Raw genomic sequence first — 24,159 nt, 5'->3', positions numbered from 1 at the left:
TCGATAAACCAAATATTAATAATGCATCAAACCGATTCTTGCTTTGGGCTTCGAACATGGGCCTAGGGTTCCATCGGTCACTGTGTACACCCAGGCTGTCTTTTTTCCTTGGGCTTTTTCTAGAAAACGTGTCTTGTTGACATCAAGCGTGCTCACTGTACAACATCATGTACGTGCCTCTTGGGGCAATTTCAATGGCGACAACCATTTGAAAATGTCAAATTGTCAATATAATATCTTGAACAGTGTAATTTTTTTTCCTTTTTCATGTTGTATTTCAATGAAAAATGACATTTTGACACGTCATGTTGTATTTTATATGGAGTGAAAAGAAGAGAGGGGGGGTTTAAAGAAAAAAAAACAATTAATATTTTCCCTTCATTTTAATTTCATGTTTTTTCTTTTAAGACAAAAAATAAAGTAGTCAATATATTAAAATAATAGCAAGGAGCTCTATTTAATTTTGTGTTTTAAAATTTTTTTTGAAAAAAAATGAAATTTTTATTTATTTTTTTTACTTTAAATTTATATATTTTTTATTATTTTAATGTGTTAGTTTTTAAAAATAAAAAATATTAATTTAATATATATTTATAAATAAAAACTATTTTAAAAAACAATCACATACATCTAAATATATAAATATAAATAGAAGCCCAGCCCAATCATGTTTACAGGTGTCTACGTGTCATCTGTGGTGTACGTTGCTTTTCTTCCTCTTCCATCCCCTCTACTGCTATCCACACAAAATACCTGCCATAACTGTCACTGTATAACCAAGCCAAAAATATCAAAGGAAAAAATGATGAAAAAAGAAAGAAAGAAAAACTAGAGGTCTAAACTCGAAGCGGATTCAAGAGAAACCAGTGACTTGACACTTGAAGCAGAGATTCAAGTAAAACCTTTTTTTCTGCAGTCATGGCCACTGTGGCATCAGGAGGTACAATACCTATCAAACTCCACAGCACTCACAGACCAAAACCCCTATCTCCATTTCTTGGAAGAAAACTCAATCTCAATCCCTCTTCAAGAACATCCATAGCCACCTTACACCCCAAAACACTTGCAGTTGTTGCATCATCAGGAGGTGAGTTCTTCGATGCAGTTCACAATCTCTTTTTGGGTGTGGGAGTAGGGCTACCATGTACAGTGATGGAGTGTGGTGATATAATATATAGAAGCACTTTGCCAAAGCCCAGTGGGTTGACGCTTACTGTTCCCGGCGCTGCTCTGGCTTTGGGTACCTTGTCTTACCTCTGGGCCACTCCCGGTGTGGCTCCTGGGTTCTTTGACATGTTTTTTCTTGCTTTTGTTGAGAGATTGTTTAGGCCCACTTTTAAGAAGGTTAGTGTAAGTTGTGATTGGTTTAACTGTTTCTCTTGGGTGGATTGTTTTTGTGGCTCTTGATTGCATATAACTTGTGGTTTATTGGGTTCGGTTTTTGGTTACAGGATGACTTTGTTTTGGGGAAGAAGTTGGGCGAGGGAGCTTTTGGAGTGGTTTATAGAGCTTCATTGACGAAGAAGCCTTCTTCCAAGGTATAAAATGTTTGATGAAATTATTTTATGTTGTCAGAGGCTTTCTTTGAATTGGTTCTTACAGAAATTGACTCTTGAATCAATTGCATCATTGTGTCTTTTTAGGTACATGACTAAAATTGAATTGGTTAGATATTTCACAGTTAATTCATGACATTAATTTTACCAATTGCTGCACTTTCTTTATTAGCTGTCCTGCTTAAGCTAATAGATTCATACGTTTAAACCCTCTTCAAACATCAGATGTTTTTGGAAGATATTCTCAGTGATCGTTTCATCTGATGACCGGATGATTAAAAAGGAAAACTAATCAATTAATTCTTTTGGTGTTTTCGATGTTCTGGTAATGATTTATGAGTGATGCACATGCTTCTTAGCTTTCATTGACTAAGAATGCCTTGAGGAACTAAATACTGCACATTAATTTGTGGTTTTTAGGTGCCTTATCAGAAGGAAGGCGACTTAGTATTGAAAAAGGCTACTGAATACGGGGCAGTGGAAATTTGGATGAATGAACGAGTTCGAAGAGCTTGTTCAAACAGCTGTGCTGATTTTGTGCATGGATTTCTTGAGGTGTTGATCTATAATGAATAGTACTACCATATAGATTAAGGGTATTTTTATCTCAAGAATTGAGAAAATCAATCTGATAGCTCACACCGTTTTGTATTTTGCTCCTTTTCTGGTGACTTGAATTGCTAAAATGGAACTAATCTCAGAATTCTTCAAAGAAAGGAGCTGAATATTGGCTCATATGGCGGTATGAAGGGGAGGCCACACTTTATGATTTGATGCAGAGCAAAGAGTTCCCCTACAATGTTGGTACATTCTCTCAGTTTCCTTTTTTATAATAAAACTCATTACTTAGATTCAATAACTTAAACATCTGAATCCCGTGTTTGAGAACTTTGTATAATCAATTAGCTTAAGTGAGAAGGTTGATCCTTCCTTCTGAGCAACAACTTTCAGTCTTTAATTGGTGATAAATATTAGGTTTTTCTATTGTTGATGTAGTATCACAACCGAATGGTCTAATTCATCTGTACTTCTCATTCTGAAATAGAAAATATGTTATTGTGTTTCTATTCCCATAGTTGGTTTGGACTTAATTGGTTCTATTAAAGTTGCTTCAAGATTAAACCTTGGTTTATTCAAATTACCAGTGCCGGTTTTAGTAATATTACCTAATGTTCAGGTAGAGAGAATGATAGTCAAAGAGGTACAGGACTTGCCTAGGGGGCTGGAGAGGGAAAACACAATCATTCAAACTATCATGAGACAACTTTTATTTGCACTGGATGGCCTTCACTCGACAGGAATTGTGCATAGGGATATTAAACCACAGAATATTATTTTCTCTGAAGGTAATGACATCGAGATTTCTTCTAAACATAAAAGTTAAAGTCAATCTAAGATCAAATTATTCATGTTTTCATGTAAAACTGGAGCAGGATCTCGTACGTTCAAGATCATTGATCTTGGAGCAGCAGCAGATTTGCGAGTGGGAATCAATTATATTCCAAAGGAATTTCTTTTGGACCCAAGGTACTTTCTTTCTTACAATGCAACAACAACTATAAGAGATTATGGTGACAGTTTTATTGAAGATAACTAACTATATGACAGGTTGAACCCCCAACTTCTTCACTAGTAACTGAAATTAGTACTGAGACTCGTGTGATGCAATCATTTAAGTTTGAATCATGCTTGTCATCGAGTTCATAGTTCTGGGATTTCATTCTTCAGATCTCCAAAAGGAGCTTTCCTTTTCTTAGCACGTTTATGTAGCATTTATCATGTTTATGTAGCATTTGAATTCCTTTATTTACTTTATGTCGATCACCATGGCACTTCACAAATAGGAAACAGGCATTGCTAACTAAAATTTTGACAATAAGATGCCCCTTCAATTTTACATCATTTTTTATATCCATGGCTGTAGTAGAGACACATACATTTTCTTTACTTGGTTTCTTTTTCCTAATTTCTTTCCCATTTATCATATTGTATTCACAATCCATCCCATCTCAGATATGCAGCGCCAGAGCAATATATCATGAGCACACAAACTCCATCTGCGCCCTCAGCTCCTGTGGCAACTGCACTTTCCCCAGTGCTTTGGCAGGTGCAAATACCAACCTCAATATCTCCTAGTATAATTATCATGAGCCTGGCATTCTCCCTCAACGAAATAATCTTCCTTCTGATGCTTTTGACAAACAGATGAACTTGCCAGATAGATTTGATATTTACAGCACTGGTTTAATCTTCCTGCAAATGGTGAGTGAAAATCACTGAGCAGCTATTGTTACCGTGTTTAAGCGCTGAATACTTTGTCTGCCATGCATCTGTTCACACTTTCAGACATTCTGTTGTGACTTTCATATAAGCAGTTCAAGAATGGACTAAAAATTATTAAATCCTTCTGCACATCAACAACAGCAGTGAGGAATCCTTTTCTTCAATGCTTGAGGGTGCTATCTACTCATTCATGCCCAGAAACATTTTGCAATAAGAGTACCAGTACCGTAAATAATGGGGAGTTGTGGAGGGGAGGGGGAATGAAATGCAGTAAATGCATTCAGGGAAATAAATTTTGCATTTAGGTTAGCATTTGCATTGATTTACCACTCAAATTATCAGATCAAGAAACTGTTTGAAATGTTCTGGTTTATAAATTAAGATTTTAGTTGCATTGAAGGTCAAATAAATTGATAAAAAGTACCACCAAATGAGTGATTAGGTCACATGCCATTTTCAATCGATCAAAGTCGAACGAAGTACTTGAAAATTCAAACATCCAGCTAGTCACACACTGGATATGAGAAACTTTCTTTAGGCATTATTAGCTCTTAAAATAGCAACGTGCTTCTTCATGTTGTTACCTGAGTCTAAACAGATTGCTAGTTTTGACTACTTATTTTGATGGAATTTTTTAGTTGTATTCAACTTTTAACACCTCTTCGTACAGGCTTTTTCAGGACTACGTTCTGATAGTGCACTCATACAGTTTAACCGTCAATTAAAACGATGCGATTATGACTTAAATGCATGGAGGAAAAGCGTAGAGCCACGTGCCAGCTCTGACCTTCGAAAGGGTTTTGAGTTATTGGATTTAGATGGTGGGATAGGATGGGAGCTTCTAACTTCAATGGTTCGATATAAAGCAGGACAAAGAATAAGTGCAAAGGGAGCTTTAGCTAACCCTTACTTCGATAGGGAAGGACTTTTAGTTTTGTCCCTCATGCAGAATCTCAGGCTGCAATTATTTCGAGCAACACAACAGGATTATGGAGAAGCTGCCGAGTGGATTATTCAGCTAATGGCAAAATCTGGAACAGAGAAGGAGGGTGGCTTCACAGAAGCTCAACTTCAAGAACTGACAGTCTGCTTTTGAACTATATTAAAAATTGTTTTTAACAACATCGTTCACAGAGGAATCTCTGACTGTTTCTGTTCTTTATGCTCAGGAAAGACGAGAGCCTAAAAAGAAGGCAAGCCCTCAAAGGAATGCTCTTGCGTCAGTACTTCGGCTCCAAAGGAAGATTATGAAAACATTGAACGAGAGCGTCGACGAGCTTAACAGACGAAGGAAGAGCCTATGGTGGAGCCGGTGGATCCCCAGAGAGGAATGAAAACTGTACATAGATGCATATATTTTAGTTTTTATGTAAATTTTGTAACTGCAGTATTACATCTGACTACTTTGGTGGAATAGAAAATCATGTGTGAAGATGAACTTAGCTGGAATCTTTTACCTGGAATCTTTTGACCGCACGTGTAAGCTCCTTCAGTAACGATAAACTTGTAGAAAAGCATCGATAAATGAAATGAAACTGCCATGAAGCATTCTAAAGTCTTCACGTTCTTGCGGAAGTAGTTGAATATTCAGACACGCTCTGGGCACGGCATTTGAGAAGTATTTTTCTGCAGAAAAACTGACTCATGATGCTTGCTTTTAAAGAAATGGCAAGTGAACGTGGGTTCTCGATATTGATGATTGCAGAGAAAAAGTAAAGAAACTGCAATTAAGCATCGGTATTTTCTCACCAGCTTTCAGCAGCTTCAGATCAGACTTGTGCCACTTCTAAAATAAGAAAATTATTGTTTTCGTGGAATTTTGAAAATTATTTTGTGTTAGGAATGGGTAGCACTCGCTCAGCTCCTAGTAAATTAAGAAAAATAAAATTAAAAGCTGCAAGTAACAAACAGTAAAAGTACTATTAAGCCTCTTAATTGGACACAAAGGCCTTACAGCAAAAGCAGTAAGTTCTCAAGCTGGCCTTGCTCTTTGCGTAGCTTGAAGACACGAAGGCCTTAGGCCACTGCAAAGAAGATTAGGGCCATGCTCATCCTCGATGAACAGAAGAACTGACTCTCTCAGGAGTCCCACCCAGCAACAGCACGGGTAAAAGAAAAGGAGAAACCGAGAGGAGAGAAGGTTCATAAATTTACTTCCTGATGGCATATTGCCACTGGCACATTGCTCCCGTTCTTTCCTCTAGAAACATCTTCCCTGGAATCACAAGCTGAATCATCTATCAACTTTAAAAGTAGACGATTTCACATTTGTTTTTCAGGTCTCATGCTTGCTGGCTGGATATTTTACATGAGATGAATGGGGTTCACAAACCATTTACCAGAAAATAAGTAAAAATCACAACCCAACTTCGAGTTAATTAATTAATACACTTAAAATCACTAAAATTATGAGAATTTATCAGCATGCGATATCTTTTAAATTAGTTAATTGAGTTGTTCGTATCCATATTATTCGAGAATAATCAACGATTCTACAATGTTAGCCTTTAACTTGTTCATTCTTCAAGCCATCTATATTTTCTATTTATGATCGCATACGTTTCTCTATCCCTGCGTGGTCATGGGACTGGGTAGCTAAGACTGGACAGCGGTAACCTGGCTGGCCTGAACAGTCAGCTAAGCAAGGACACAATCACATGTTAAATATCTGTTCGTGCATATATCATTGATTCAATAATTAATTAACTCGTAATTACATGATGGTTTTCTCGTAAACTTCCCGTTAAGCATGAAGCTTACGACAGAATTAGAATTGGTCGAAAAAAACACAACTGTTTGATCAAATTGAAGTGTATTAGTCCATGTTAAGTTATGGCCATTTGAATGATTAGTTGAAGGAATTCAAGGTGAGGAGAAATCAAGCACAGCAGCATGTGGGAAGAAAGTTGCTTCATAAACAAAAAAGCGTATCAAAGTAGAATAATTCACATGGTGGTCGAGCAAATATTAATTATAAACTATGGTTTCAAAGCTTATTGAACTAAGATAACAAATAATATTTATGTTGAGTCTATCACAGGCAATGTTATTGTAAATCACGAGACATTCACGTGCAAATCTGACCTTCTTGTTCAGTACAACAAGGCTGTTTTTATGTGTGTACAATACAACAAAACCCAGCATGAAACACCTCAAACAAGGCCTGTAACTCTTTGATTATAGTGCACTTAAAATATTTCAAATTTCACTGTTATTAGTTATCATCGTCTCTAATCTTTAGTTGAATCTGTGGTTTAAATGGTGGTTTTCATCACAAATCCTGGCATAGCACGCCATTGCTGATGTCATAATTACAACCTGTTATCTATTTAAAACTCATAATATTTTTGGTGCCTAATAATGCATGCATCAAGTATAGGGAAAAACAGGTAATGTATGAACATTGAATATTTTTGAGTCCATATAATCATCAAATGATGCCCATTCCTATTAACTAGCTAGTATTTTTAACTCAATATTTTTTTATGCTTGAAAGAACTCAAATCTATAATAGAATGATAATTTAAAATATTTAAGTTCAATCATGAGTTGAATTTAAAGAATTATAGGTCTAGTAAAATATCAAACTCAATGTATTTGAGTTTAGTGATGCGTTAAGTTCAAAAAACAATGGATCTGGTAAATTATCAGATTTAAAATACTCGGGCTTTGTTATATATTGAACCCAATAAACAATAAATTGAGCAAAATATTAGACCCAATATGCTTGGGATCAACTATGCGCTCAGCCTAAGGAATCATGGGTCTTGTAAAACACAAAATTTAATATACTTGGGTTCAGTCACGAGCTAAGCTTAATGAACTACGAGTCTGATAAAATACCAGATCCAATATACTTGGGTTAAGTTTTTCCATGCATTGAGCCCAAAAAACTATAAGTATAACAAAATATCAGACCCCATACACTTGAAATCAACCATGAGTTGAGCTTAATAAACCATGATTTGAAAAAATATTGGACTCAATATACTTGGGTTCAACCATGAGCTATGAGCTTGGTAAAATATTAAATATGATATACTTGATTTCAATCTTGAGCAGAGCCTAAAGAAATGTGAGTTTGGTAATTTGCTAGACCCAATATATTTGGGTTCAACTATGAGCCTGATAAGTTTTTAAACCCATCTTACCTAGGTTTCGCTCTCGGCCCAATTGATATGTTAGGACCATATGGTTTTATTTTAAAATTCTTAACATGACCTATTCATGTAAAAAATAATAATCTCTTTACACTTGTAGGTATATGAAATGTTTTTTAAGAGATTACCATATTTTCATCTTATTAATGATCTGTAAGAAATATTTGTTCCTCATTAATGATTTATAAGAATATTTCTTTATATCTCAGGAATATAATCAAGAAAAAATGAATCTCTGATCCTTCTACTCTACCAAAACAATAAGGTTTAAGGAATATAAATACTTCTTGAACCATTCAGATAAAAGTTTTACTTTTTCTTACTCTCAAAATATATATATCTTAATCCTTAAAGCATTAATCACTCAAAAACAAGAATTAACACTTTTGTTCTTGGAATTTTAAAGTTTTTTTTTTATTATTATTATTTTAAATTTATTGACTTTTATTATTAGAAGATCCTTTAAATCTCATCGATAGAGACTGTTTTGCAAGTACCAAGACATTTACCATCGATTTTGTACTCCCTCAACTAAGGAGAAGGAAATATATATCAACATGAAAATTTGATTAACTACTATTCAAATATCTAATAACCTAATTTATAAACATATTAGATTTTAGAACATTATCACCTATATATTATATATATTATATGGAGGTAGCTTCTTTTGATGGTCGAAATGTTAATACTTTGTCTACTAATGTGATGAGACAAAATTAACAACTGCAGTGTCCAATTAGACTCCGGAATCTCAAGATATTTGTAACATATGTAGTGAACCTATGATCATCCAAAACATAGAAACAACTAAAGTCATGTGTTATATATTCAAGGTAAGCACCACACATAGCATCAAAATATCTTGTCCGGGTTTTAAGAAAAGTGTGCAAGAACCAACAAATTTCTGATCATGAGCTCTTGAATCGATAGTGACAGCTTAAAATTGTTCAAATAGAGAGATTAGAGTATGAATATCATTGATTATTTATTAGAATGAGGGTTAATTAATGGAAGCTGGTGTCCCTTTGTGAAATGGGAGGAACACGAGACCAAGCAAGTTGCTGATTGCTTTTTGATCAAGTTTAATCTGCTCCTTAATTTAATCAATCACTCAATTGGGCTATGTGCTCTCACAGTTTTTTTTTTCTTCCAGGATTGGCAGTGTAAATACATGGTGGAATCTTGGTCATATAACCGTGAGATTTAACTTGTTGACTCACTCTTGTTTTCTTTTCTGGGAATTGGAGATTCTGGAGCTGTCTTTCTTGATTTTAATTCACTGCAAAAATGGTATCCTGTGATTTGGAGGGCCATTTCATCTCTCTTTCTATACGAGGACTTCTGGTATTTTTTTAGTTCTGAGGCAAAAATGGTATTTTTTTGTGTGTGTTCACTATTTGATTCAATGGTGATTCTATGGAGGTAAACTATCACATTAGGTCCCCTCTCTACCAAAAATCTCAATTAAACATTTTTTTTTCTGATGAAGAACCGTTTATTGCATGGAAAAAGAAGTGATCATGGATTATAAATATTAAAAACGGAACGCCCACCAAAGAATAATTGTATGGCATCCTCTCATGGGAATGGACGTACAGCCAAAAACCACGTACATTTAAAGTAAACAAATATCCGTCCCAAATCCAAAATCCTCTAAATTATGCAGCAAATGTCCAGAACTAACGTTTGGATAACACAAATAAAAATTAAATGTGCTAAATTATCCATGGATTGTGACAACACCATTGTATCATATGCGCTCACGCCCCACATGGAAGGATTTATATATTCGAAGAGAGTCAAAAGAATTATTAAGATGAGCTCACTATAGTCTTTAAACATGCTGAAAAGGCAATTAATATTGCTTTGATATGTAGGATTCAACTCCCTTGTATTGCCTGTTTAGTTGGATCCAACAAGAACACAAGCAATTTTAAAAAGAGAATTTAAGAAGTAGAATTTATTGTCAAATTATGATCCCATCATCATCTACAAATTGAGAGGCAGCCCATAAGCTAAGAAATTTGTCACCTTATTGAAGTAATGGCCGACCCACTGTGCTGGTGGGTGATGCCTATTTTCCTACACGAGAGGATATGGTATAGATTATAGAGTATGACGGGGCAAGAGAGGAGGAAGGAGATGGGGGGCTTGTTTGGATTCTTTTATCATTTTCCTTGGAGCGTTTGGGTATGGTGCCCTAGTGGGGTTGTGGGGGCTAGTTGGCATTGTCTGGTGGGTTTAGCGACACTGCACGCCCTTTCATGCCCCATCGTTGGCTCTTTACTAGACCAGTCTGAGCTAGGACCACACCCATCTTACTATATAAACAGCCTGCCCTTCTTGCACTTCCATTTCAAGCAAACTCACAAACTTGTAGCTCAAAAATCATTTTCCATTCAATTCAACCAGTGACCCCCCCTCCCTCCAGAAAAATAATAAAAAAATCACTAAAGATGAAGATGAACAGTGCTCGCATGGGGAGCTCAAAGAGAAGGATTTCAAGCAAAGGGCTAGGAGCTGTCCTTAGAGAACAAAGGGCTAGGCTTTACATAATAAGGAGATGTGTGGTCATGTTAATATGCTGGCATGATTAACACGTACCATGATCTCCTGTTAGCCATAGTTACGGCGGGGATAAGTAATCTTCCCCTTTTTTTCTTCTTGGTGGAGTGTACATAGCTGCGGCAGGGCTGGAAATTATTATGGGAGAGTTTTTTTTTTTTTTCTTAGCAAATTTTGTTATGGCTTGGCCTTGTGGGGCTTCGATAATCAATGTATACACCGGATAGTATGAATCAAAGCTTCGATATTATCTAACAAATCATTGCAATTGTTGATGCTCTCCCTGTTCCTTTTAGTTTTCAAGCTTTGTATTATTCTTTTTCCTCAGGGTCACAAGTGCGCATGGCGATCAATATTTGAGCGTTGCCTTGTGATTTAGTGGTCTAGCTAACCCTTCACTCCCTACCTCTTCTTCTTTATTTCCCTTTTAATTTGTTTTGGCATGAATGAATGCTTTACTTCAGACATCTATTGCATCTAGATTTTACTTTCTTTGATTGACCCTGTTCGATGCCTCTAGCCATCTCAATTTGGTTGAGACGTCATTTCACTAGACTGTTCATAGTCAAAGCGATATTACTATCTTCATGTTCAATAGGGAGGAAAAAAAAACCCTTCAATATCTTCTTTTCACCTGAATCTCTCGAGGCATGTACAGATTCATGTAAAAAGAGTTGCTATAGATCTATGTGTTATCTCTGCAGGAGGAGAGGTGGGGAGGTCCTCTCTTTTCCTGCCTTGAACATTTTAAGTTTCTATATTTGATAGAATTAGGCAGCTACTGCTAGGATTGCTGATTAATTAAGATCAAGATAAAGTTCAGAATGCGGAGGAAGGAAAATTGATGCATCTCGAAGCTGTATTCTTTTGTCCCGAGTCTCTAAATATGGAAATCGATCCCATAACTAGAACTCCATTGCAGTAAAACGAAGAGGGCGTGGAGATTAGAAGGAGATAATATTCAACCGTAAGATACCAATGTGAGCTTTTCATTGTTTTACAGCCATGATAGTAATCATCATGGATGTATTCAAACTCAATTATGTGTCAACTCTACTTGGTACAGTTAAAGAGAATAAATTATTCGAAGTATTTTGAACTGTCAATTTACACTTTTTTTTCGTTGTTTCTTGTTTTTTAGGATGAATTTGAGAGCTAATCTTGCTCGCTACAGAAGCACAAAAAAGTAGCAACTCTTTTTGTAGATTTGGATGACCGGCTAAGGTGAAGGTGGGTTTGGGTGGAGGCGGCCGTATAATGGACCGTGAGGAAGATGTAGGTCCATTAATCATTTGAAGTGAGGATTAGCTGTGATGATATTGCAGAAGCCCTTACTGTTTAATCATCATGGTATCTCCCACCTATCTCTAAGACACGTCCAAAAAGGCGTCAAATTAAACACAGAAAATGGCTTATCATTGATGCTTTCCAAATCCCGTGTCCATCGATGTCGAGGCAGTATTTCACGAGTACATTAGATCTCCCTGGTTTTCCTTGAGAAACAACCCATCCCTTCAGCTGTCCGCTTAGATTGAGAGTTTTGATGGCTAATAGCAACTAATTTTCATATAATTAGTCGGTAAATGCATGGTCTGTTCACCAGTCCCTTTCTTGCTAGCTCTTTCAAAAAAGAAGATGAGAACAGTAATTGTCTTCCTTGAGCCTTTTGTTGTGGTGGCTTTGTGGTCAAAACTCATTTTGTGGGCCTCGTGAATTATTGGGTTACAGCCCATATTCACGTGTGACACGTGTACGGTAAAAGATGAGTGCTGCGTCTAACAGCACCCCCATTTTTGTTTCTTCTACTGTATTGTGCCTGTGAACAAAACAGATCGGTAACTTCTTCCAACATGCGTGCATATTATACTCTGAGGCCATCTGCACATCAAGACTGTAACTTCTTCCATCCGAGGATAACACGTGTCAAGATCGGTCCATACCTTTTTCTTCTTCCTTTTTTATATCTTGTGATGATGAATTTGATTGTGACATTCCAGTTTCCAGAATCTAAGCTTTTTATCCTAGGGATTGTAAATCTCTAATGTTGACTGAAAGAAGTGATATATGGGATTGTTTTACGCTTCTCTTTCCGTTTTGGATTCGCTTTTTGTTAAATGTGAGAAGATGCGGATTTTATTATGCCTTGTTGTTTTCGGAAAATAAATTCTGAAAAGTATTTTTCTTCTGGTAAATATACAAAAAGTTAATTAAAAAAAATTGAATTTTAGTTAGTGAAAAGATTAACCTTCACATCAAGAAAGTGTTTTTTTATATATATATATATATATAAAAAACACTTTCTTTTCTTTACTAAAAAAAACATAACAACATCTCACATGGTCATTTACTGAATTTGACACTTGTACAAAACCGAGAACCTTGTCAAGATAAAATCAGTAATTTCATGTTCATCGATAAGTACACACAAATAAATATTGCAGCCCATCATTTAACCAAATATACAAATTGAAGTTATTAATACCATAAACTAATTTGGCTTTCTTCATATTAAAAAAAAATATATTTTAAACTTTTAAAATTAAAAAATATATATATTAATAGGTTTTACTTCAGAAATATTTCACAAGGTTATATCTCTAAAATATGATATGACATATATAATTATGTTTTATAAAATAAGCTATATATAAATATAAGATATAATAAAAAAATTCATTATTATACTTTTTAGATTTCATTATTTTTATTGTAAGTGATTAAATATTTTATATAAATTAGATAAACTTGAAAAAAAATTTAATTTATCAATAAATTATTTTTCAGTTTATTTTCCATAACATAACCAAACATTGAAAATTGTTTTCTAATTTATTTTCCATAACATTACTAAGCATAAAAAAATAATTTACTTTTCAGAAATTTATTTTCCAAAGAAACCACTTTTCAAAAGGAAATAATTTTCAGGCAAACAAACGGAGTCTTAGTCCTAATATCTTAAATCTGAATAAAAAATAATTTGATTTTAGAATAAACAAGAATTTTAATTTCAAAATAATCGAGCACTTGAGATAAATCTTAACATTATCAAACTCTTTATACTTCAATAGTCAAATATCAAATATTTAATGATGTAAAAAAAACCCTATTTAAATTTAAAAATTTAAATTATCAAGTAAAGTCCCGCAGTATTATAAATTTACTGTATAACAAAAACATATACTACCTACTTGCCTACTCCCTGACTAGATGACCAGGCATAGAGTTTTAAATTGAATATTAAATTCATCCCATAACAAGTATGATAATTTAATTTGATACAGGTTCAAACTGATATAAATTGATAATTTTTTGAAATAATTATTTTATTTAATGAGTAATAAATAAAACAAAAATATTCATCAAATATAGCCCGAAACCCAACTCAAACATAAGCTAATACACACATGCTATTATTTGATTTTATATTGAATAAAAAATTATAGTGATCATGAATGTGAAAAATAAGATAAATAAGATTAGAGATTGAAATTTATTACTTGATATATAACAAATAGGATATATAAATATAAAAAAACTGACCCTTGAATACACATTGTAAACCCTATTATTCTAAAGCATCAAAAGGTAGATTTTTTTAAAAAAAATAAGAAAAATTGAGACAAGGATACTACACCGTTCCCCAACATGTTGAAATTGCTTTCCTGTACTTTGAGCTAGAAAAATGAGAGACACCAATGGACTAATTAAACTACTGCCTCTTAAAAAGAAAGTCTTGAATCTTGATACCACAAAAGTCAAAACGACGTTGCATAACAGTGCCTCCACCGCTGCACTGAAATCAAGAAATTGAGGACTAATGATTAGAGGTTTAATGCATGCAAATGTGGTTTTGATTTCAATTCCCATCACTTTGAGTCTGCGGTTTTTATTTTTTTAAAAAAAAAATTGAATTCCTAATATTTCTGGTCAAATGACAAAGTTAAAATCTTGAAAGCACAAAACTGAGATCGCAAGGCACATCACCACGAACATGAGTGCCATCAAAACATTAAAACTTAAAACGCCATTTAAGCAGTAAAAAAGCAGAAGTAAAAGACCGGATTTACTGCTGAAGATGGAGGTGCATAATCCAATTGTATGGAGAAGCTGCAGACGATAATGGTTTCTGACATCCACAAATATGGCAATAAGGGGAGACATATTGTCTGCATACGACTGTTTGCAGAGGGGAGTTCAAATGTACACCTGTTGCAAGATGTTGATGATGGCAGTAATTTCCAACGCACGTGCCTCCCTCCCTTCCTTTAAAGGTGGTGAATCAACAAACATGTTTTCTGTAGTATCTACCAGCTAGTAGTGGGATTTCTTTTTAAAAAAACAGCATACTTTTGTAAAAGTTTTTATAAAATTTTGAACATTGAATCTTTATAAATCTCATTTCTTAAACATTAAATTTTTATAAAATTTTGGATTAATGTTCTATATATGTTAATTAAAATGAAAAAACATGATTTCTTTTCTTAACAACCATAGCGGTCGGTAGTTTTTAACTACTATTCTCGTCGACTGTCGTTTTCGATCTATGTTATTTTTCTCGACGGAAATGTGTTAAAATTCTAAAATACTCGTAGTAGGAGCTAGTGGGTCAGTAATGTCAGGTGAACAGAAGCTGAGTTTTGCAAACTTAATATTCTGCTGTCGGCCACATAAGAAGGTGCCACCTCTCGCTCTGTCCTGTCTAAGCAAATAGAGAAGGAGATGATGACCGGAGGTGATTGTCAAAACAGCAGCTTTTATGAAGCCCACGTGCACCTCCTCATCTTAAACCCCACCATGTCCGATTCCTTTTCAATCAGCAGTCAGCAAATTAAATAAAGAAAAAAAAGCTTAGCAAGGCCAGGACCAGGCACGGGGACCCCCGATTTTTCTCTGTTATCAATAATTCTTCGCTTGAATGTTGCCTCTGTGCGTGTGCGCGCGTGTGTGTAATGGGCCATCTCAAAATTAGGTTTTGAAACTTTTCAAACAGCGTCTCGAGGTGCTTCAACTCAGTTACAAAGTCCCCATCGTGGATTTTGCAGGCAACTAAAGCTTGTTGAGGGTATTAAACCATTTCCCCCCTCTTCGTTCTTTAATGGTTTATGCAGGTTAATTTTGTAAGACAGCAAATTAAGCATTCTCCATCATGTTGTTTTGAATGTCCATGCGCTTATGAAGTCATTTTTGTTCAGAAACAACATAATCAGAAGATAATCAATATGTAGCTTGACAGGCGAGGAAGAAGAAGAAGCCTAGCCTTCTGGAAGGATTGGTTAAAATTAAAACATGCATGGGCTATAATCTAATGCTATAAATTTACACACAGTTCATTACCAATGACCAAACATTTGTTTTTGGGCTAAATTGATTAATGGGCAAGCGGCGAGTCATTGCTTGCTGTGGCTCATGGGAAGGAGCATGCCTGTCGTCCGCTCGTGGAGTTTTGTTAGTAGATGGCAAGGGCTTTGCCGCCAAGTAGAGGACGAATGGTCCTCTACAAGGAAAAAAGTAGTTGCTCATCAGACGACAGGCCATTTAAAATTCACTGACATGTTTCTTGCAAAGAGGTGACAACTGACAAGCAAATTTACAAGCAGGCAAGAAACTGTTAGCCCCGCCATCTGAGGCGTTTGATAGTAGACGGCCGCTCGTTTAGAAAACAGGTGAACTATTTCTGTGTAATCATCTGAAAAACAAGGTTTAAGGCCTTGCTGCCTGTCTAATTACAGCAAGGATGGTTTGGTTTCTAAGTGAGATTATGCTTCTACTATCAGGTATTGGGGAATGACTATGAGTTATCAACCCGATTTGATCAACGTGGTCTCATAATTTTATTATATAAGAAAGACCTGATCATTTATTTAAGACTAAATGAAGAACACGCAGCATTATGGTTCTAGCAGATACTGAGCACTTGGCTGGTCGGTAGTTGGGTCTGGTCATTAGAATCATTGTCTCTGTTAAGAATGTTTTTATACCAATCGAAGGTTGAGCAACTAAAACCCATGTTTTCCCGAAGGTGGAAAGGTCTTGGCAACTAAAAGAGTTCATTAATTGACTTAAGAGAGTCAGCCCATGATTAGTACACCAACTAGCATTTATCAAGGATTAGCTCCACTTTATCTAAATTATACGAACCTGATTAACTGTTATATGATCCAAAACCTGATAGCTAGTATGCCCTTTAATGAGTATTAAGTGATTAGTGTCTTAATAAAATCATGTCGGTGATGGTTCTTACTACCTAAACATGAGAGAGACTTGGAGTTCTGAACAACTTCATGATATCATCCTGTTGCTTCAATTTTGTAATGCAGTTGGAACCAGATGCATGAACATGCAAGGTACAGACATGGTCCTAGACGAAATAATTGGCATTCTTTTTTTGTTAGAGCCCAAACTGGCCAGGGTGTAGAGGTCCTATCTGTCTGTTTCTTTAATTGCTTGATGGCACCAAAAGCGAGAGTAGCCCTAACCCTAGTATTGGACCCTGAGAACAACACCAATACCCAGCTTCTCTTGCTTTTTTCACGAGCAGGTTAGGCTTCGACACTGAAGGGGCCGGTGCCCTACTTAAAGCAGCTAGAACAGTTCCCTCACAACATGCTGCCAGCCAAAGCATTTACTAGGATGGGTCTTATTCGAGCTTCCCCACAAGCAATCATGCTGCCCATGTACAAAACAACTGTGCCGGTTACCTCTGAACAGATGATAAGGTTTGACCCGGTGGTCTTTTTCAAGCCAGCCTGGTTCAATCTGGTAATGCTTTAACAAGTTCATGAATGTTTCGTGGTACTCCAACCTATGTCACTCACTTTCACTCGTTAAATCCATCTCCTTTGTGTTTTCCTCGGTGTTGACATACAATGAAACCCTCCAATAATTTTATGTTCCACTCGTTTTCGACTGAGCTTCTTAAAAGCTCAAAACAGGTGGTCATTGACAAACTAACTTGCACAAAAATCCCATGTCCGGCTGCCCAACACCCGTCCAATACCAGAAAACTTTTGAGTTTTGAATCACTAGTCTTGATTGGACTAGGTTGACCAATTTCCCTTCAGACAATAGCACACAGGGGCTGCTACTAATAACTGCATACACCGAGAGATTCCAACCCCTCAGTGCAAGCTGGGTTTGTGGTCTTTCACTTTCTGAGTGACCTTTTAGTTCTATCCCAGGTTAATAGAAGCAACTAATCATGAACTTACGCAACACTGTCTTCGGCACCGTACTTTTAGAACGTGCAAGGAGTCAAAACCACTATCTAGAATGAAACCCATGCAAAGGTCAACAATGGTGCATGTAGATCACCTTTTGATGGTTTAAGTTTCTGACATGTATTTGAATTCATTAGCATCAAGACTTGGAGCTAGATTCGGTAACAGAAATGCTAGACTTTTACTCTGACGTTCTTAAGAAGAGAGAAACGGACGACAACTTTGATCCATCCCATAGCAATGTGTAGTTAAAAATACAGCATAGGTTATAATAATAGTAACTTCGCCAACATGAACGACATTGAAGTTATCCAGCAAAATATTATAGTTTCAAAACGCATCCACGCGGAGTTAAAAGTTGAAGAGTGAAAAAAAGTCAAACATAAAGATGATCCCCCTTCCACGATCAGGATTGAAATTGCACGACCATGTCTAGTCAGCCACCCTGCCTTCACCCCATGCCATAAAGCTATCCTGGGATCCAAATTCCTTCAAAATGCAGTTAAGGACAGCATTAGCATTAACAAAAAATTCTGAAGCAATAACAAGATGTACTGTATAAGACAGATGGCACAGAAAATGTTGGAGATGACAACATACAAGCTGGCTTAGTCTGAATTCTGGAGGTGTATCAAGTTCTATGTTTGCTGGATCAAGTTCCAGATTCTGGCAGTCCTCTAGATCTTTCTTTAAGTGCTCTGCCCCCAAACGAGCATAATCAGAAAGACCAGATTTGCCACTCGCTCCAGTCCCATGTCCACCCCTGCTTGGGGATTGGCTCTGAAGAAACTCATCGCACAAAGATAGCCCTTCCACAAGTTGTTGTGAATCCAACAGCTGTTGTGACTCACTGTCCCACCATTTTGTCCCTTCCTCGGCACAGTTATCATTATCACCTACCATTTGATCAACGTGATTTTCCATCCCTGGTTGGTCGTTGTAACAGGGGCTTTCATGTTGAAGATTAGCCTCTTCTAAATTTTCAACCTCGGGATGCTAAGGAGAAACCACAAGGGGCGCATGTCAGAATCTCCTTATCTCATGAGCAATTTAGTGTAAGGAAATTAAATTCCTGTAGTTGCAAATAGCTTATAGAAAACCAACCAAGTCTATCAGTCACAGGACACCATTTTTCTCTGAATACTGCTTCATGTCACAAATTTGACGACACAATCTCATGAGTACAGAAATGGCAGGTTTTGTAATTTAATTCAACTTACTCTTTATTCAGGGAGTCAAGTCATGTATTTTTGCCTATCTGAAATTTGTCCTTTTCCTATTTCTTTGGAGATAATTAGTATCACAGAGGATGAGGAAGCTAAACAAGCCAAAGGACAATCAACTGGCACAATTTAATCATGCAACTAACTTTATTACAGGCAAAATGCAGTCTTACAAAGAACAAGCACCCAAAATTTGAATTCCTTGAGACTGCATTTCTAAAGGATGAAAAACAAAATGCAGACTATAGAGGTTATGCTCCAAAATTTGACAAATTCGAGCTTTTTCATGGCAAAGAAACAAACAATGATGCTCTTTAAGACACAATCAAAAGGAGAAAATTTTACCTGAGCATAGGGTTCTGTGCAAACATTAGTAGATTCCTTTCCCAGGTCAAAATCTTGGCATCGCCTTTCAGCACGAGGTGGGTCAGGAGTTACAGACTTGGGAGTGACTGGATCTACTTTTGCAACCACTGCATTAGCAATTTCAGATAAATCTTCTTCAGTTTTTTCTCCCTTGTTCGCTGCTTGTTGCTGATAAAATACTTTGGAAACTACATACTCTCCATCCCTCTCATCCTCCCCTGTTCCCAGGTGATATTGATGCATCACCCAATTAGTTTTCTCAGCTTTACCTCCTCTGACAGTACTTGTGTAAAGAACCATAATCTTTTTACACCCTTTCTGAACCCCATCCAAGATCACTGGTTTGGTCCTGCCAGTCTTGTGCCAGCGGACATCACCAAAATCATCACCTTGAATCTTTCGACGCTTTCGAGTTCCAGTATTGTATGCTTTGATTGCTCTATGAAAGAAGTGGGATATACTGCCATCTTGCTTAACACCTAAAAAACTTAGATTTTGAGAACTAAAACTAAAGACTTTAAGAATCAAAGTTGAAAATCAAGCTGACTCCATACCAACCTGGTAGATTCTTAGGATGGGTATAGCAGATTCCATCATCATTTTCAACAGTTGGAATGAACTCTTTAATAAAAGGATGAGGTTTTATGCCTCCATTGCCAGCTTTTGCAAGTAAATGCCAAATAATTTCTTGATCAGAAGGATCGAATTTCACCCCTCTGGGTAATCCAGGCCACTCTTGAACAACCTGTAGACATTCAGTCATTCTAAATGTTTAGAAATGCTTCAGGGTAGTTTGTCAAAAATTAACTTGGTGAAAAAAAAAGTTAGCAAAGAAGGATCATTCTGGCTACTTGCCATAATAAATAGCACCAAGGAACAAATGGGGCAAAAAATGGAGAACAATAGACAGAGCATACACATACATTCACACAAGAAACATCATGGATGGAGAACGATAGACAGAGCATACACATTCATATAAGAAACATCATGGATTCAGTTTAGCTTTACAAACCCAATCTGAGCCCCCTGTACTATTCCATTCATTTAATCGCAGAATCACACAACCGTAAATCTTGAACCATGATCCACCTATTTCTCCCAATCTATTTATTCAGAAAACTTATTCTTTTCATGCCTGTATAAAAGTTAAAAGTCCCGTGAAAATTTAAACCCCGATGCATCATTAATAATTTACAATGATCATATTGCCATACAGGGGTGCATGTTATAGCTTTTTTGGTGGATGGCTGCAGCTAATGGTGTTGCATTGATACCACTATGGAGAAGAAGAAAGTCCTTGTATCATTTCAAATTTATAATCCAATAACAAGGGCTATGCATCCCCCAAAAGTAATATCAATTTCTTGAGATTTAATGCTTTCATACACATGCACAAACATCAGAGAAACTTTAGTTGCTAAGTACGCAGACACCAATAAATACATTTACTTTATAACATTGCAAAAAATTATATCCAAACACATAAAATATGAATCAGATATAGCAGATCAGTTTGGCTTCTGTAATCATAACGGGGAAAAGGTTGAAAAATATCAGTTATGAGGGAAGTATAACAGTAAGCAATTTTTCTTTGAGAATTTCGAACGTTTACCTCTCCCACTTTATTCATATGTTTTACTTATGATCAAATAAAATACAAGTTGAACACCTAAAATAGGAGAATGTCAAGTCCCTCTACAATAAACATGTATGTGTCAAACAACTTCATTGAGACAACAAAACTTAACAAATCATTACAGAAGGATCACAATAAATAATAAATTAGAAAATTGATGGGTACTGCATGATACATTGTGTCTGCATGTAAAGAAAATAATGTCTTCAGCTACATTTAGATATAGAGATACATGACTTAAAAGATATTAGAAGAAATGAATTGTAAGCTATTGAGATCCTCAAGAATTTCATAAAACTTAAAATGTTTCCATATGTAGCATGTGCCATATTAGAGACCAACTTTGCATAAACTTTCAGTAAATATTTCACCTTATTAGAATCAATATCCAAAAAAAAAGACATGCTTTTAATGATAAAATTCAATACATTATCATTAGAGAACCATTATGAGGTTTGAGAGTGGTTAGGAACATACATCACTGTTGTCAATAACATGGTGGCAATTTGGACAAGTTTTACAAGGATCACTCTTCCACGCAACTCTTTCATGGTTACTTGCGCTAGAAGCATTCTTGATTTTTGTTGCGAATCTATTACCATCCACCAGCCATGGCCTGCATACATTTAAAGAAAAGGAATCAAAACCATAATCTGGGGCTACGACACTGACTAAACACAAGTACTGAAACAATCTCAGAAACAGACAAAATTGAAAAGAAAAAACAAGACTTAGGGCCTCAAAAATACATGCCAGTAGGGGTGTTAAAAAAAACTGAACAACCAATTAAACCAAAAAAACCAAACCGATAGAAAAAACTGAATAAACCGATTAAAAAATAAAAAAACCACCCGGTCCGGTTCTGTTCCGGTTTAAAAAAGCTTAAACCAATTGAACCGGACCAAACCGAACCGGTTTCAAAAAAAGCTATAAAAAGAACCATCCATAACCCTAAATCACTTTCCCCCTTTTCAACCGCCACCCCCTCTCTCCCTTCCCCTTCCCAACCCCATGTGGAAGACTTTGATTGCTAGTTCCTTTTCTTGAATTTCTAAGTGGTTGTTGTGATTAATAGCTCAGATTGATATTTGACGTCAAATTTTTCTTTGATTTAGCTCAGTGATGAGAAGATTAGCTTATCTAAATATCACGGTCCGGTTTTTCTGGTTTTTTATGCTTAAAAAATGACCCGAACCAATCAAAACCGGTTCGGTTTGAACCGGTCCTCGGTTCGGTCAAGGTAATATTAATAAGAAATACTATTTTCCGGTTCGGTTGAATTTTTGGGTTAAACCGAGACCGAACCGGACCGTGAACACCCCTACATGTCAGTTAGGACCGGTACCCCCTTGCAATCAGGATGATGCAGAAACATGTACTGAAATATGTCATAGTGAATCACATTTTAACACACCTCCCATTGATAACTAAATGGCTAATAACAAGTCACAAGCTTAAAAAGAATATGATCTCTACAATCTTATCACAACCTACTTTAAATGTATGAAGTTCCCTAAACGAAAACTAAAATGGTGTGAATACGGGACACGGTTCGAAATCTACAAAACTACATGGCTGTACTAACCGCATGGAAATGTTTGTTTGAAGAATAAAAGAGCCATGAATTTTTATCTCCATGGATCTAATCAAAACTCTATAAAATCCATGTTTCAAGGACATAGGATTAAAATCAAGGATATCACAACCATGAGTTCTTCATCTTATAAAATAACATCAAATATCTGTGTTGAAAATCGCTCTTAATGACACAAGCAATTTGCCATACCACGTGCTTTAACAATATCAAGATGAATATATCAAGAAAATTTGATATGGTGACATCATCAGGTCACCATTTGTGCATGTAATGCCACAAGTACACTTTCTGCCAAAAATTAAGAAATTATGGTTAAAAGAATAAAAAAAATTCTCTTTCCCACTTCATTTAAAAAAAAAAAATTAATGAGTTTTCCATAACCCCACCATCAATGGACAACAACAAACATACAATAATAATCACAATTAACTAAAAGCATGATCATTATATACACTACCATTTACAATTAAATTGCATTCACCCACAATGCAAGCACCGATAAGAACCAACAGTTAAAAAATAAATAAAACTTTCCTTTTGAACCTCTATATCAAATTAAACTGATTACCAAGTTAAGATTACCTCAATAAGGTGTAATATTCAGTATCACCTCCCAAAAACTTCAAGCTTAGAAACAAAGCAACAAAATTGACATCACACCACACACAAAGACCTATATTAACAAGAACCCAGATGATCTTTTATACCAAACAACCGATCGACATAAAAAATCACTGCAGAACTTCCATTAACCCATAACTAGTTAAAACCAGCCCAAGTTAGAAACAGGTAGTAATACAAGATTATGCATCTACAATGTGATTCTTGAATTTAAAAAGGGAAAAAGGAACTTACCCAGCCATGAGAAAGTAGTAAAAGATTGATCAAATAATCAAAAGAGATTCAGAACCATAAAGGGATGGTCTTTCTCTGTTCTGCTTCGCTTCTCTCTCTCGGAAAGAAAAGGAGGTTATTTGGAGGTACTGTTTCTTACCATTAATGTCCCCCCCCTAAATTGGTGGTTTGGTCATTTTAATGATAAATTTGGTGTGGTTTGAAATTTGAAACCGTGTTTTCTGACTGTTGTGTTATGTTCGATGTTAGTGAAGAGGAGGGAATTAGTAATAGAAACATTACTTCCTGGAAAGTGGGGCTGACTGCTGCTTGCTGCAGCAAAGCTGTACGTACGCTTACTCATACATTTACCGGTTTGCCTGATTGAAAGTGCACTTTGACTACCATTTTTAGCAAGACATTTAAAATTTTATTTATTCGAATGCAAGTTAAATAACTTCCAACTAATTCCAAACGATTGCCATTCAGAAGGAGGTTTGGAAAGAATATTTGGGATCGTGGTTGATCGTGATTTAATTTATTTTTTTTAGTTTTAAATTATTTATATATATATATATTTAGATTATTTTGATGTGTTAATGTTTTAAAATAAAAAGATATATTATTCCAATTTATTTTCAGATAAAAATTCTTTGAAAAATAATATTTATTATATCACATGGCGGTATTTATTTTTATGATGTCACTGTATTTTT

General features: G+C 35.7%; 3 protein-coding genes across 3 annotated transcripts; 2 read left to right on the top strand and 1 right to left on the bottom strand.

Annotated features, from left to right (window-relative positions):
• Window positions 1–731: 731 nt before the first annotated feature.
• Window positions 732–5,288, top strand: LOC118039965 (serine/threonine-protein kinase STN7, chloroplastic). The gene is made up of 10 exons (XM_035046815.2): window positions 732–1,344; window positions 1,452–1,538; window positions 1,977–2,111; window positions 2,258–2,356; window positions 2,734–2,902; window positions 2,990–3,083; window positions 3,570–3,663; window positions 3,762–3,818; window positions 4,510–4,923; window positions 5,009–5,288. The coding sequence occupies exons 1-10, from the start codon at window positions 919–921 to the stop codon at window positions 5,171–5,173; spliced, it is 1,740 nt and encodes a 579-aa protein (XP_034902706.1). The 5' UTR covers window positions 732–918; the 3' UTR covers window positions 5,174–5,288.
• Window positions 5,289–10,230: 4,942 nt separating this feature from the next.
• On the top strand, window positions 10,231–10,842 carry LOC118039966 (small polypeptide DEVIL 4). Its single transcript, XM_035046816.2, has one exon. The coding sequence runs from the start codon at window positions 10,459–10,461 to the stop codon at window positions 10,597–10,599; it is 141 nt and encodes a 46-aa protein (XP_034902707.1). The 5' UTR covers window positions 10,231–10,458; the 3' UTR covers window positions 10,600–10,842.
• A 7,104-nt stretch (window positions 10,843–17,946) lies between these two features.
• LOC118039967 (SUPPRESSOR OF GAMMA RESPONSE 1) lies at window positions 17,947–23,765 on the bottom strand. Its single transcript, XM_035046817.2, has 6 exons — window positions 23,465–23,765; window positions 21,490–21,628; window positions 19,932–20,118; window positions 19,353–19,852; window positions 18,385–18,780; window positions 17,947–18,273 (listed from the first exon to the last, which is right to left on the bottom strand). The coding sequence occupies exons 1-6, from the start codon at window positions 23,470–23,472 to the stop codon at window positions 18,217–18,219; spliced, it is 1,287 nt and encodes a 428-aa protein (XP_034902708.1). The 5' UTR covers window positions 23,473–23,765; the 3' UTR covers window positions 17,947–18,216.
• Between the last annotated feature and the right edge of the window lie 394 nt (window positions 23,766–24,159).

Source organism: Populus alba, chromosome 8 (assembly GCF_005239225.2).
Source record: "Populus alba chromosome 8, ASM523922v2, whole genome shotgun sequence".
In the NCBI taxonomy this organism is placed as follows: Eukaryota; Viridiplantae; Streptophyta; class Magnoliopsida; order Malpighiales; family Salicaceae; genus Populus; species Populus alba.
Note: the sequence above shows the minus strand (reverse complement) of the source record. Positions and strands in the feature narration are given on the sequence as shown.

What these genes read in the sequence shown, in the direction of transcription:
- LOC118039965 (XM_035046815.2), top strand. Translation starts at nt 919, where the DNA reads ATGGCCACTGTGGCATCAGGAGGTACAATACCTATCAAACTCCACAGC. An exon ending in GAATATTATTTTCTCTGAAG is followed by an intron (nt 2,903 to 2,989) that starts GTAATGACATCG and finishes AAACTGGAGCAG; the next exon opens with GATCTCGTACGTTCAAGATC. An exon ending in GAATTTCTTTTGGACCCAAG is followed by an intron (nt 3,084 to 3,569) that starts GTACTTTCTTTC and finishes ATCCCATCTCAG; the next exon opens with ATATGCAGCGCCAGAGCAAT.
- LOC118039966 (XM_035046816.2), top strand. Translation starts at nt 10,459, where the DNA reads ATGAAGATGAACAGTGCTCGCATGGGGAGCTCAAAGAGAAGGATTTCA.
- LOC118039967 (XM_035046817.2), bottom strand. An exon ending in CCATCCTAAGAATCTACCAG is followed by an intron (nt 19,853 to 19,931) that starts GTTGGTATGGAG and finishes TAAGTTTTTTAG; the next exon opens with GTGTTAAGCAAGATGGCAGT. An exon ending in AATTCAGACTAAGCCAGCTT is followed by an intron (nt 18,274 to 18,384) that starts GTATGTTGTCAT and finishes TGCATTTTGAAG; the next exon opens with GAATTTGGATCCCAGGATAG.